General features: G+C 37.2%; 1 protein-coding gene across 2 annotated transcripts; it reads right to left on the reverse strand.

Moving 5' to 3' along the window:
- Positions 1-520: 520 nt before the first annotated feature.
- LOC103471384 (neuronal acetylcholine receptor subunit non-alpha-2-like) lies at positions 521-6,520 on the reverse strand. Of its 2 annotated transcripts, XM_008420348.2 has the most exons (7): positions 6,206-6,520; positions 4,831-4,979; positions 2,520-2,564; positions 2,278-2,387; positions 789-1,704; positions 687-716; positions 521-605 (listed from the first exon to the last, which is right to left on the reverse strand). In XM_008420348.2, exons 1-7 carry the CDS (start codon positions 6,267-6,269, stop codon positions 549-551), a joined length of 1,371 nt encoding a protein of 456 aa, XP_008418570.1. In that variant the 5' UTR covers positions 6,270-6,520; the 3' UTR covers positions 521-548. The 2 variants fall into 2 exon arrangements, with proteins under 2 accessions (XP_008418570.1, XP_008418569.1); XM_008420347.2 differs by having other exon boundaries at positions 523-716; positions 6,206-6,517.
- Between the last annotated feature and the right edge of the window lie 8,085 nt (positions 6,521-14,605).

Genomic DNA, 14,605 nt, shown 5'->3' on the forward strand with positions numbered 1-14,605 from the left:
CCAAAAATGCCATTAACTACAACAACTAAAAGCTCAGCTTATTTAAAACGTTTAGTGAAATGCGTTATGCAGCAAGTCAAAACAGAACTCTTTGGGAACTTTACTTATATTTTAAATGAGTTTACTTTTAGAGAACATAAAATACAGTTAAAACAAGGGTTCTGACTTTCCACTAAGATAAAACTAAAGGTCTTGGTAGTGAACATGCATGGTAAAAAACAAACATCCAAATAGAAATTATTTGAGCAAGTGATTTAAATGCATAAATCCAGCTTTTACACTATATGCATATCTTTTATTCTGTTTTGCTCTCTAGTCCAGTTTATCAGCATTCATTCAGTCATAAAGAGTGAGCATGTGTGACCATTAAAATGCTCCATCATCGCTTTGTGAAATGTTATTTTGTGCTTGAAACATACATATAACAACATATAAATGTGGTCAGAGGACTTTATAGTCTTTGATGGTTTCTTCTTCTTGCTCACTTGTAACTTCTTATAAATTTTGGAGTGAAGACCTTCAGCTGCCAGAGAAAGAGATGGTGATGTTTACTGGTGTAGAGGCGGCTCCTCGGTTGCAGTTGGAGGAGGGACTTTCAGGAACATCTGCAAGGCAGGAGTGAAGATGAGTATGGTGCCCAGAATAGAGACGGTAAGGAAAGCCCAGAGGAAGATCCGGTCTAACACCTGGGCAACAAACTTCCAGTCTTGAACCACCTGTGAAAAACAGAAACAAGACATAAAATAGGGGAAAAGAAATAGAGTGAAATTAATGATACCTATACGCACCTCGCGGATGAAGTGCTCTTTACGGATGTGTCGGCTGATGTACCGCACTGAGTAGATGGCTTTCTCCAACATGGTGGCCCAGGCTTCTTCCTCCTTCCCATCAGAAGCTGCCTGTCCACATGCTCCGCTGTTCGTCTTACAACCTCCCCTCCGACTTCCAGAGCGAGGCTTCAGTTCAGGACTTTCCGGAGCCAGTTCCGGGTAGTGGTACCGGTCCGTGTGTCCTCGCATGCACAGCAGTCTGGGCAGTTTCTGCAGGAAGAGACTGCGAACCCATGGCGACATTGGGTGATAGGTGGCCGAGGAGCGGTGGTGCACATTGATGACAAAGACGGTGACGATAATCGAAAGGGTGACGAAGATCATGATGAAGAGCAAATATTCTCCGATGAGAGGGATTACTTTGGAGGAGGAGGGGATGATCTCCTCTATGACCAAAAGGAACACAGTGAGGGACACTAGGACAGATGTGGAGAGTGACAGCTTCTCTCCTTCATCAGAGGGAAGGTAAAACACAAGGACAGTAAGAAAGGACAAACCCAAACAGGGAATGATGAGAAAGAGCGTGTAGAACAGTGGCAATCTCTTCAGGATGAAGGAGTAGGTGATAAACGGGTAGGAGTACAAGCCATCCTTCCTGTTTCCTTTGGCTCCAGTAGCACTGAGAATCTCCCACTCTCCATTGTCAAAGAAGTCTTTCCGATCAACGTGGTTGTCCATCAGGACCAGGTCCACCATGTTGCCATCGTAGGTCCACGACCCAAACTTCATGGAGCAGTTCTGCCGGTCAAAGGGGAAGAAGGTGACGTCCATGGTGCAGGCAGACTTGTAACTGGCGGGTGGCGTCCAGGTGATGGCACCGTTGTGCTTTACAATGGCTTTGGTCATCAGGGAGCCCTCGAAGCGTCCATCAGCGCTGAAGAAACGTAAAGTCAAAATTAGGAATGGTTCATTTTTCCAACAAAATTACAGTACGTTGTTTTATTTATGTTAGTGGTTAAACCTCCATCCTATTTTATTTTTCATCAATGCAATAAATTAAAATAGAGAAGTGAAAACTGAATGCAATCATGGCATGCTATTCAATGTCACAACAATGTTTTGTACATTTTAAATAAAATAAGCATCATATACATATTTTTAGTGTGCTTTCCATACTGATATGGAATCCAAGAATTAAACTCACAGGAGGTTTAAACTAAAACCTCCTTTCATTAACTTCTTGGAGCATATATCTGTTCTGCAGTGGTGGTAATAGCTTAAGCACAAGAAGGAATGAGATTTTATTTTTGCTGCATTACTTTTATACAAACACTCTACGTCATATTTGGCGTTTCATCTTCAATAATCAATTACGATGTGATTTGCTGGTGCTGGCGTAAACCTGCTGTATCATTCAGTTACCACCAGGTGGGGCTGAAGGGTACAGAAAGGGTTGCACAAATAGTGGGAACAGTGAGATGGTGTGAGGGATTTTTGTACGTCTTACTTCTCGTATAGGACAATGTCTGGGAGCCAGATATTTTCTGAGGGAACTCGGATGGAGGTGATTCCACCAAATTTATCTGGACTCCATCGCAGCTTGTAATCAATCCACTCCTGGTCAAGATAGACACAAAATACATCATAACTCTGRGAACCTTGCAGAACATTACACAACTCTGATAACTGATCGTTTATTTCAGGAGGGTAAACGGTGGGTAAATTCRTGATGAAATTAGCAGGGCTTACCTGAGTCAACCAAACGTTTGTTGTCATAAGCTGGTTTTTCTCATCCTAAAATATAGGGGGAAAAAACAAGCAAAAAAAATCTAAATATCTACTCACGAGAAAAAAACTATGAAAATGGTAAAAGGCTAAGTAAGAGAGGGCTAATGGAATAAGATGCAACATATAAAAATACCATATTTTTTAACTGCAATAAGTAAAAACAACAGTTAAGTAACACTAAAAGTGATTATTTTATTTGTTTATTTATGTGACACATTCAGATGATGTGCKAAATTATTCATTATATTTTACAGATCTGAAGAAAACATAGGACATTTGCAGAGCTTGGAAAATTTGTCTAATTTCATATGTACATCTTATATTATTTTTTTAATAAATCTAAATAACATATTGGATTTTGCATTAACATAGTGAAACTGTCAAAAAAAAMCACCTCTTTATCCTTTCAGGATATAGATCCAWGTCAGGTATTTGTGCATATTTAGTTTATTGATCTAGCTACAACTTTTTTTCTACATACTTATTTATGCACTTTGTTGTTGTCCCCTGTTCAACTATTTTTGTTGCGTAAAAGAAATCACTTCTTTTCTGGAAAAGAACCTAATTAACTAAAGCATATTAGCCGTGGACCAAACCAACCCAGTGCAAATAGTAAACAAAGGACATCAGGAAATAACATGTCGGATGTAGCTAACTTGTTTTCACATCAGCAAAGGCAGGTTTAGACGAAGGAGAAAGGTTGTGGAGGGATAAGTGTTGCATTTGAAGGAGATGTATCCAAACCTGCAGCAGATCATCCAGTCCAAGCCTCAGCTGTCAAAGTGGGTTGGATGTTTTGGTGATCACACAGACCAGATGTGAACCATAATCTAATACTGAGCCATGCAGCAGCCCAGGGAGACTCTGGGGACATAAACAGTGAAGCAAAGCTGCAGTGTTTACTGTTGGCTCTCCTGCCATTTCTCTCTCCAAGCCCGGTTCAGCAGCCGAAGAGCCTTGAGAGGTTTTATTCACTCATAGCTGTTTCCGGTGCAAAGACCAAGAATAGTAAGCTATATTTAAAATGATTTAGATAAATATTTCAAGCAAAGAAGAGTGCTTCCTCCATCAGCATTCCCAGTTTTTTTTCTTCTGAAACACCTAAATCATCTCAACCTATCACAGATAGAAGCTAAAATATTTAAAGAACACCACAGTAAGTAGCATTTATTTTAAAAYCAGGTAGAGCTTCAATGGTCTGTTTGAATTCAGCTCCCCAGGTAGAGTTATTGTTGAACCAAAGGGTCAAATATTTCAATTACTGTTTTCATTTGTGCTTTAATTCATTTTATTCATGTATTTTTCTTGGCTAAATAAGTATTTCTTAACACACAAGTGAGTAGAACTTATAACTACCTGTAAAAAATATTCTCTTTATCAAAATCAACAATTTCTGTCCCACACAATAGTAGTTTCTTAAAATAATCACAGTGCTCATTCACATGCAAGTCAAAGTTATTTCTGCAGGCCACCCCAGTTTTCCATAAATGTCTAAGTTTGATTGTCTATTGTTGTAACACAATCAAAAATGTATTTTATTCAAATAACTAAGGTTAGCTAAAATACCCAAACATATTGCCTTAAACTGTTATCAAGTCCAATCAACCTAATTAATCACTTACACAATACAGATTATTAGCACTTGTAAAATAAGCTTGGTTTTACAGTTTGTATTACAAAACTAGAATGCTGTTAAGTTTGTCAAAGAAAGGACCAATTAAACACTGGCTTTGTACTGGAGTATTTCAGGTTTGTCTTGCAAAGGGTGAAAAATAACTTAGTTGAGATTTAGGATTTAAGACGCCAGATTAGACCTTTAAGAGGACTTTGCAGATATGGAGTTTGATATGTATTTTTTTAAAAAAAATATTTTGCTATTTTGTGAAAAAAAAACAACTTGCATAGAGTAACTTTCAATTGTTAAAAAAAAAGTTTATATATATTAACAAGTTGATTTGATGCTTGTGTGAATATTTTTGCTTCAATTAAAACTACATTCCTGTGTGAAATTATCATAATTATTCCATGAAAATAAATTAAAGTATTGGAGTTAAATCATTTTTGATACAGGTCATTTTAAGCCAGCATTGGACACTAACCAATGTTTTTCTTCATTTCACATTCTTGAAGATTAATTTGGAAAACATCCAGGATGTTAGAAACGTTCCTTTTTTTTTCCACTTTAGATTAGACTGAGATAAAAATTAATGAGCTGCTTAAATGTAAGAGGATGCAAACAAACAATGTGTTCATATAGTTGGAGTCATCTCACCACATCAACCAGCTGAGAGATCTTGAGTCCAAAGCGAACTTTGACGGTGTCGTTGGCTCGCTGGATGGGCCTGACACAGCGCTGATATCCCCGGAAAAGGTCCTTAAGCAGAGCGTCCTCCATCTCYGCAAACTTACTGGGAGAGGAAGCTAAAACAAAGAAAATATTGATATGCTTTTCAACTATCTTGAAAAAGGGAGTTTTYACTRTCTTACAAGCCTCTGAACTTGRGAGGTGGATGCATGTTAAATGTCGCATCCAGATTTTGCAGAAATCCRAATTAACTTTACCTCGTGATGCTTTCCCAGTGTGACACRAAAGAGCTTTTAACAAAATCTCCACAAATGTGAAGAACACGGAGATGCAATGGCATGTTTACAGATATGATTTCTCTAGAAGTGTTTATAAACTGAAGTTCAAGGAAATCAGAGTAAACATGTTTGCTGGAATACATTAGGCAAGTAAAACTGTGCMTAATGTATGAGGATAATATAACTGTGTCCATAAAATGGATAGTCAGCATATCGGTCAGTAATAGTAGGTCTCTGGAGGAACAGAATCTGTAACACTGATATGAGTCGGCTCTAACATCCGACACAGGAGAAAWGAGAGGGAGGTAAATGGAAATCCTAAGGAGAAGATGGAGCATTTTCACCTTTCACTGGCTTGCATCTAACTTTCGTCATCTGATGGCGCTTATGAGTAAATATCTATCAGATCTAAACTGTGTGGCATTTATTCCCATGAGCACATGCTGCACATTCGAGGGCAGCTGCAGGAGGCGCTGACACTGAAATTGGAYTCTTTTGTTCTTGTTTAACTGATGAACAAACAACTTTAACAGAGGTCATCATAATGCTGTGCAGTGCTGTTTTGAAGCGAACCACATGCAGGATGCAGCAAAGATTGGCAATACAAACTTTAACAAATATTTCAAATACATACAATCTATTTTTTTTTCAGCTGAAAGTACACATTGGTTATTTCTGTTGCATTTTTTTTATTCTTTAACACTTTTACTTCAAAGTCACCATTATATTTTTATAACCATTTATCCAAAAAAAAAAAAAAAGAAAAACGATTAATTTCAGTGCTTTAAAATAACTGCGATTAAAGTTACATTTTCAACTTTCTGATAGCCTTGAAAACAAAAGCTGTTATAAGTAAACTGCTTTTTTGTTATATGTCTGTAATTTTAAAATTGTCACTTTCCTGTAAGATTGTGAGAACTTCGGTGCACCTGTCTCGGAGGATCTTTGCCATGACGCTTAAAATAAATAAATAAATAAATAAATACTATTTTCTTTTTACATGAGGCAATAACCTGGTTAACACTGAAAAAAAGCACAAACACTGACATAAAGAGTTTCCTCACCGGCACCGTGGCACACAGGACACACCGCCAGGAGAAGCAGGAGGAGGCGGACCACCAACTTCATCTTGTKTCCCAATCCAGTCCTCTGTTGTTGCTGTTATTACTATGTCCCGTTAAGCGGAGGACAATGACTCGCCGAGGTTCCCATCAGCAGCGTGCGTAAAATCTCCTTTAGTTATCCAGCGGGCAGAGGCCCGGCTTGATTGTGCGTGTGCCTGTTTATTGCAACTCCTATCGAGGCGTTATAGGAAGCGGCACAGCGGGAAGTCTCTCTGGATGGGGAGGAGGAAGAGGAGGAGGAGGAGGGAAAAGAGGGAGGAGGGCGAGTGGTGCAGAGATGTGGAGCTTTAAAATGTCCTCTAAACCGCGGGACTCCGGAAGGCTGTATAGGGGATAATTTTAGCCTTTTAAAAATACAAACAAAAATCTAACAAAAAATTATATATATATATATATATATAAAAAAAAAAAACAGGCGTGTTAGTGTGGTCGGGAATCTGTACGATGCTCGATTTGTACACGTTCACAAGTCAAAGCGTATAAAGGATTGATATTTATAGCCTTCCTGAAAACTTTAGTGACTAATGTTCTGTACTACATTGATGACCTCAGCAAAAACAAATAAGAGTCATAGGCCAAGTTCACAACACTTGCAACTTAATATTTTTGGCTTTTTCCACACAGAAACATTTACAAAGATATATTCTTACCAGAAATCAGTTCACATGCCTGACTTGCGGTTCCTGATATGGCATTTCGTTCAGGGCATCATGGACTGAGGGGCGCCACAAGGAAAAACTAAAAAACTGCTGAACTGAACACGTATGGTGTGCAAGATGAAAGTACTGTAAGACAATATAATAATACATCTCTTCAGCTACATCACATGGAGTCTGATTTGCATATTATGATTTGGTATTAAATTAAAGGTCTATTTAATTTGTTTAAAATCTTGCTAAATACTCTAATAATATGTTTTACTTGTCCCTAGTCCCTAGTGGGGTCAGGAGGAGACGAGGATGTAAAGAAAATGGATGGATGGATTTACTCAAACTAATCCAATGTCACATAGATGGTTATGAACTAATGATTACTTAATACACAACCTGGATATTCTTAAAATGTTCATCCTACTTGTGAAACTATAATAAAGATGAAATGCAATTGTTAATTTCAATTCTTTATTCAAATTAGAAACAATTCAGAAAATAAAAATATCTAGATCAGTCAATCACAAGAGATTCTTGTTTGTAAGTTGGTTAAAGTTTGTTTTTAATTTATTCTCTTTTCTTTGTCTGAGGGGCGGGCATGACTTTGGGTGGGTGTGTGGCAGCAGAAGAAGGGGCTCGCTCGGGTTGCCAACCAAAAATCTCCACTGTTAGCAAAGATCAACGTTGACATCCTACTGTTTTTGTTACTATGGTGGTTTATTAACCTTATATTACACATAATTTTACTTTCTTTAATGCCGACCTTTCTTCTAAGTACTGCAAAAGGTAGCCCTTGTATTATTTGTGGAAATTGCTCAACATTTGGAGAACCGGGCATAATAAAAGTTTAGTCATTTAAGTGAAGTCAATATAGGAATACTGGCTGTTTTTTAATGAAGTGAATAAATCAATAAGAGTAATCTCCAAAAAGATAAAGCTAAAGAGTGCTAATGTATCACTTACAGCAGAATTTTGCTTTTCTTGTGATGCAGAGATACTTTTTGAACTGTGATTTTCTATTAGCAGTCCAGTACTCTCCACTTTTTAATTTGTCTTGCTCCTTTTGTTAACCTCTCCTCTGCCTCGTCCTGCTTTCTCAAAAATAATGTCGTTGGATCCTAATCATCAAGATCTAATAAGATTTTTCAGATGTTTTATGTAAGAATAGACTTGCTCCTACTTAGTTACTTTCTCAGAATACACTTTAGTTTCTATCGTCTTTTGTTGAATAGTAGGTATTCTTTATTTTAATTAGGTTTTTTAGGTGTTAAAGTGCCATCATGGTGCCATTTGTCACTGGTCTTGTCGAACTATTCTCTGATTAATGCTACAGCTGGCTGGCTTTGCTTTGACTTGTTGGACATCGTTTTGAGACCTTGTGCTGAGGCTCTGACAGGAGAGGGAATAAATCAAATGTAAGAACCTGTAATAATACCAAGCTGTGTGTTCAGGTTTGATTAAGGGTCTGCCACAGTAGTAAAAGAGGCAGCACGTTTTGTAAAGAAAAACTTAATAAATAATTATTGTTTACAGGACAGAAAAGGGTAGTAAAGGTTACCTTTTGTCTGTGTTTTGTTTTCACATTTCTCTCTATTCCTGTGTTTCCTGTTGTATGGTTATGTTTCCATTGTGATTGTTTCCCATAATTTCTTTATTGTTTCCAGCCATTACTCCATTAGTACTTCAGTTTATGATCTCCTTCGTCTGCAGCACATTTAATTACTAATACTCACCAGTTCATTGCTCCAATGATCATCTCTCCAACTATGCTGTCTCGTTTATCCACTGCTTGCTGTTTTTTTTCTCATGTTATCATTATGTTCCAGTCCTCTTGAGCCCCTTTTTTGTTTTTTGTGTTGAAAGTAATCTAGAAACACAAATGATTCTGTGTACCCCTTGGTCTGTGTTTGGATCCTTACACAAAACGAAAACATAAATAGGAAAATCACACCAAGAAAGATTACGCAGAAATTACACTAATAAACTCAAAGCATAAAGGGCATAAAACTCTAGACAGAAGATATATTTCAATGACAGTGGTGAAATGAAATGGAAAAGCGTTATCTATGAGGAATAAAAGAGAGTTTCAAGTTAATTAAAATTATTAACTGTGTTTTCCATCAACAACACATCTGATGAAGAAATGTGGGAAGTGATATCTTTACTGTGCGACACCTGCTGATTCTAGGCGGGCGATGGAGCTGGATGAATTTACTTGTCTAGTTGGGTCCTTGCATGTTTGGTATTTTCTAATAAAACTAATAAACAAAACACTGCAATACAGTTACACACACACACTACAGCACACATGCACACACACGCACGTACCCCCCCCCACACACTCCAGTTAATGAGAGCCCAAATTCCACATACATTAGACTGAAGCTGTGAAGTTTGAAAATACTGTGCTCAATTTCCAGCTGGGCATCATTATAAGGATATCCAGACAAAATCATCAGTATTTACTGAAAACCTCAGGCAGACAAAACAAAAGTGCCGCAGTATTGTTCCGACATTTATGAGGGTGAATGCTGACCTTTCCGCTAATACGACTCACTAGAACACATGCATTCTGTTGATAACCAGGCACGGAAAACACATTTTCTTTTCTTTTCTAGTCCCCCCCTCCACCTCCCCCACTTATTCCTGTAAATAAAAAATGTAAATTCAAATTTTTTTTCTCACTCTCTCTTCCTCCCCAGAGCTCCTAGTTTCCCCTTCCCTTTGGGTGGGAATGACAGGGATAACGGGAGGCTGATTATCACAATGAAATTATCCTAATTTTCTACCTCGCTTGGAGCCGTGGGCTGCTGCCTCAGAGATCGTCCCGTCTGCCTCGTCTCTAATCATTCAAAAACACAAATTCTCGCTGACTGCAAACCTGCCAGTCCTTTTTAGTTAACTGTGGACAGATAGGTGTGGGTGTTTTAGTTGGTGTGTACCGTCTGCACAGCTGCGTGGGAATCAAATCCTGTTTTTTAGTGTGTCTTGTTTCCTTTTTATGCCTCTGTTTTGGGTTGTTTTTGTTTTCTCAGCTTCCGTTGCGCCCATAATTAAAGGCTGCATAATTTCACAGAAACATTTAATTGATAAGAGGAAACAGCCATGTCATCCCAGGCCTGGGGGGTTTAATCTTAATCAGTTTGTTATTTCAAGGAGTTTTTTTTTTTCTTTTTAAGAAAAGCTGCTGATAAGTGAGAGAGAAGTTTGCAGAGCAAAGGAAATTTAAATCTCACACATACTTCAAAGGCAAACTCTAAGTCAGTAGTTTCACATGTGCCAATAAAATGATCCTAGATAAGCTTTTATACCAGAGAAATTCCCAAAAGAGATAGAAGATGACTTAAGGAGATGTTTTTCAAATCTGATCCAAAAATCACCCATTCCTCAACAACGCTTCGGCTCAGTTATTTTACGCTTTAATTCACCCAAGTACCAGARAATTACAGACTAACGCAAGAGCAGATGGACCTTTAACTACAAAACTATAAGAAAGTGAGAAATGTTCATAAATACTCACTGAACTGAGATTCAGTACTAAATCTGGATCTTCCAATCTTGACCTGGAAAACTCTAGCAGGAAAATGTTCCCTCTACTTCTTCCCCACCAGCACAGACTGTTATTGACTTGAAACGTGACACCTCAGGTCAGCTGCCTCAAACTGGTTTTCCTTCTGATTTCATCTGCCTGATCTGATAAAAAACATAATTGATGGAAAGTAATGCCCATAGCACACTGTAGCAGTGCAGTCTCTCAGAAGGACAGTAATCAAGTCTGCAACATGCAAAACCCTAAATTGCCACTTCTGTACTTGCATATAGGAGTATTTGAACTCGTAACATTTGTGTCCTATCACACAGGCATATTGTTGAGACTATTTCTACTTCTGGAATAACAAGTATTTACACATAACACAATATATGATATTGGGGCAAGAGAATTATCTAGGAAAGGTTATCTGAAATGAGGAAGATGTGACTGCATGTATTACGACTAAAATAAAGCAATTTTTACTTGGATTTATGAAAGTTTTAAGACAGTTTTTGATTTGGGGAATTTAGCAATGTGTGGGTGTCTTCATTTTATTTTTATAACTTCCAAATACATCAGTTGGTAAATGTTGGACTTTCTCAGCTCACAGTCTGAAGTAGACAAATCCTAATTACTCATTCCTCTACTTCCATCATCAGGGCARTAATTACTGGGTTCAAGCATGCTTAAACATGGAACATCACACAAGCAGATAAATGTTAATGTATTTATATAATGCATGGAAGTAACGAAATCAGGATTTCCATGCTGCAGGGTCATTTACAACTTTATTACCATGCCCCACTAGAAAATATTTAGAGCTATCAGGACCAATGTGGCTTTTAAAATACAATGTTTATCRTTCTGAAAATACTTTATTAACCAGGATTGCTTAGGCAACAACAAATGCAGTGACATTGTGTTTAAAAGAGAGATAAATACCCAAAACTAAGATGTAAATGTGTCATAAGGTCTTAATTCCATCWGTAAAAGAAGGAATGAACCCAGGAACTCAAAGTACTTTGACTTGCAAAAGTATTCATATGTTTTTTATATTTTCACAAACTCTAATATGCTTTATGGAAATTTCATGTTATAGATAATCTTGTCTTATAGAGTAACACAAAGTAGGACTTACGTATAAATTGGAAGAAAAAAAATACACTATTTCCAAGATTGTTTTTTTTAAATTAAAAATAAGAAAGATAAGATGGGATTTATATATGTTTATCCTTTTAATCTGATACCCCTAAATAAAATCCAAAATCACCACTGACTTTTCAGTTATGTTTCTTCGCCTTCATGTTATTTAACTAATATTTTCTAACAGACTTTTGAGATTTATTCTGACACTGCAAACGAGTGGATGCCGATAAGCTGAGGTGGCTTTTGAAGGTATTTGGTTGTGTTGTTTGTTTTTAGGGGTATCAGATGAAAGGGGGCTGCCCAAAAGCACACCCATATGTGGAACATGAAAATGGAAATGAAAACAACTTTTCTAATTATCCTGCTGAACCAGGATTCACACCAAGGGATATGAATACTTTTACAAGGCACTCTAGTTGGTGATCAGAGGAGAGAGAGACTTATTTGWTAATGTGTGCAAACAAGCTGTGTTTGTACATTTATTGTCTCTTTATGTGTATGTGTGTTTATTCAAGTCTGAAAATACGTTAATATTCAAAAGCATGTCTGTATCTCTGCATGCTTAATGTTTATATCTATATACTCAAATCTGCTTTGGTTCAGTTCATCCTCTGCTTGCTCTTCATGCATGAATGTACTGTATGTTTAGTTCTCAGAAACCTGCAGGTTCTGGAGATTTAAGTCCAAACAAGGAAAACATGGTTGGGTGTGCACTTTMACAATGTTTTGTTTTTGCAGTTAAGAGCAATAAAAATGCATTAAGACAGAAATTTGGAATTAATTAAACGTATCTATAATACTTTACTAAAAGTTATTTTTTGAAGGTACTTTTAATCTGAACATTGAGCCTTTTTGGATATATATTCTAATTTGTTGAAWATAAGTAATTTTTTGAGTAATTACTTTTAACTTTAAACTTAACACCTTTTAAATTTAAATTCAAATTATTTTTTACAATCCTTTAAACCACACGATGTGAAACTGAATAACTAAAATAAAATTATAGATAATTTTTTTATACRTCTGACTACACAAACCTACACATTTCCCTTTTGTTGTTGTTGATGGAGGCAAATGTTTTGCTAGTACATGTTCTCTTGGTTTCCACAGTTTTTGACATGCGACATTTCAGGTTTTTGGTCTTTTCTGTGTCTGCAGCTGTCATTTAAGGTGCTGAAATGGTGAAATGATGCAGCAATTGTTGTCCGAGGTGCTGAATCCTTCACAGCTTCCTCCTAATAAAAGTGTGACTTGAGTGCTGCTTGCCTCTGCACTTTCACACGTCCTCTCACACCTTCCAGCAAGAAAAGGAAGAAAGGGAGAGAAACCTCCTTCTGAAAGACCCTCTCAARCAGTTTTTCACAATAAATCAGAGAAATCCAACTGATTTTTAATAGATATGATCTAAACATAAAAAAGGGACATTTTAAGTCCACTTCAGGTGGATTTTACATGACATTGAGAAAAGAAAATGCTTAAAGTTARCAACTTGAGTTGCAGCTATTTCTTTTGATTTACGTGTATACTTTATGTAGAAAATCACTTTCAAGCCCCTATGCATGTGTGTCCATGCKGTCCTCTCTGTTGGTCTGCATTAGAAAATGCAACTTGTGTGGATATTTACAGTTATAATATATAGGAATACTGAGAACAGGATATATACTGAAACAGAAAAATTGTCTTTCAATAAACTGTTRCAGTAAGTTTTACTTTTTTTATYTGACTTTGCTTTTAAGCTGGATAATTATTCTGACTGTCAAAGYAATTTTAATCAACTTCTATGTAAATAGCAACCTCGCTACAACATGATATTATAAAGGTTCATGTCAGGCATTCCAAGTTAATCTGAATTTCTATGAATAATTATTAACACCAGAGTCWACGTATGCAGGTTAGAGTTAACGTTTAGAGAAATGCACCGCAACAACRAGGCTACGTTAGGATCCAATTCAATAAAACAAATGGTATAAAATGCACATTTTCATTAATTAAACTTTGATWAATATATGTAACTAAAATAGAAGCTAAAGCCTTTTGTTAATTTCTTGACAAAGTTATTGTTACAGTTCCAGATCAAGGGTTCTTCGCCCCATCTATAAATATTAACCAAGGAGTAAAATTAGAAACTTGCTCTGTATGGGTAAGTGTGGACAGTAATCTAGTGCAAGCAGTAGCTAGCTTTGACAAGTAGAATACCCTTTATCTGCATGTGCATGTGTTTTGAAGGCTCCCATTGGAATGAATTATTTAGCTCCGAGTCTCCTTTGCTTATCCACGGTCCACCGACTGCAAGCCTGTACCATTCTGCACCCAGTGGCTGAAAAGAGCAGCCTAGCTCACCATCCGCCTCTCTGCGGTGCAGTGACCCTGTCTCATCCCGTAATTCCACCGCGAGTGTCTTTAGTATGTGCACAGGTTATAAAAAAAAATAAAAAAAACTTTCAAGTAAAGGGCAAGAAGTGCGAGGAAAGAGACAGACAAAAAGAGAAGCTGTACAGCAAGGAAATGTCCTCAGTCCAGGAAGGTTTGCCATCCGTGAGTTGGATCCCAACAGTCAAGAGTTAGCTGCAACGAATCATGTAAAATATTCATCCATGTGGTGGTCTCAATAATGTATAATCCCTGAATTTACCACCCAGAGCTGCGCAGCACTCTGCTATGACCTGACTGCCACCAAGCACTTCAAATACAATGAATCAAAGATCTGCCTGCTTTTAAAATATGAAAGGAAAACCATTTCAAATTCAGATTAAGTGGCCCAAGCTGTCTTGAAGTTGCTGATTTCTGAGTCTTTCTTCCATTCTGTTGCTGAAATCAAAGTAAAGAAAAAGTTGTCCTAAAGCAATAGGAGGGTTAATTATGAGAAGAGGGATAAAAGAGCACAGCAATGTCCCGCTTGTTGACTTTTTCACTCTCTATGTTATTAGTTTGAGAGGCATTGCAGTGACTAGAGCCTGTTAGTGTTCCACGCATCAGACAGCTACAGTCCAAATATAGATTGAAAAGCCGGTG

The sequence above is a fragment of the Poecilia reticulata genome, linkage group LG10, assembly GCF_000633615.1.
Source record: "Poecilia reticulata strain Guanapo linkage group LG10, Guppy_female_1.0+MT, whole genome shotgun sequence".
In the NCBI taxonomy this organism is placed as follows: domain Eukaryota; kingdom Metazoa; phylum Chordata; class Actinopteri; order Cyprinodontiformes; family Poeciliidae; genus Poecilia; species Poecilia reticulata.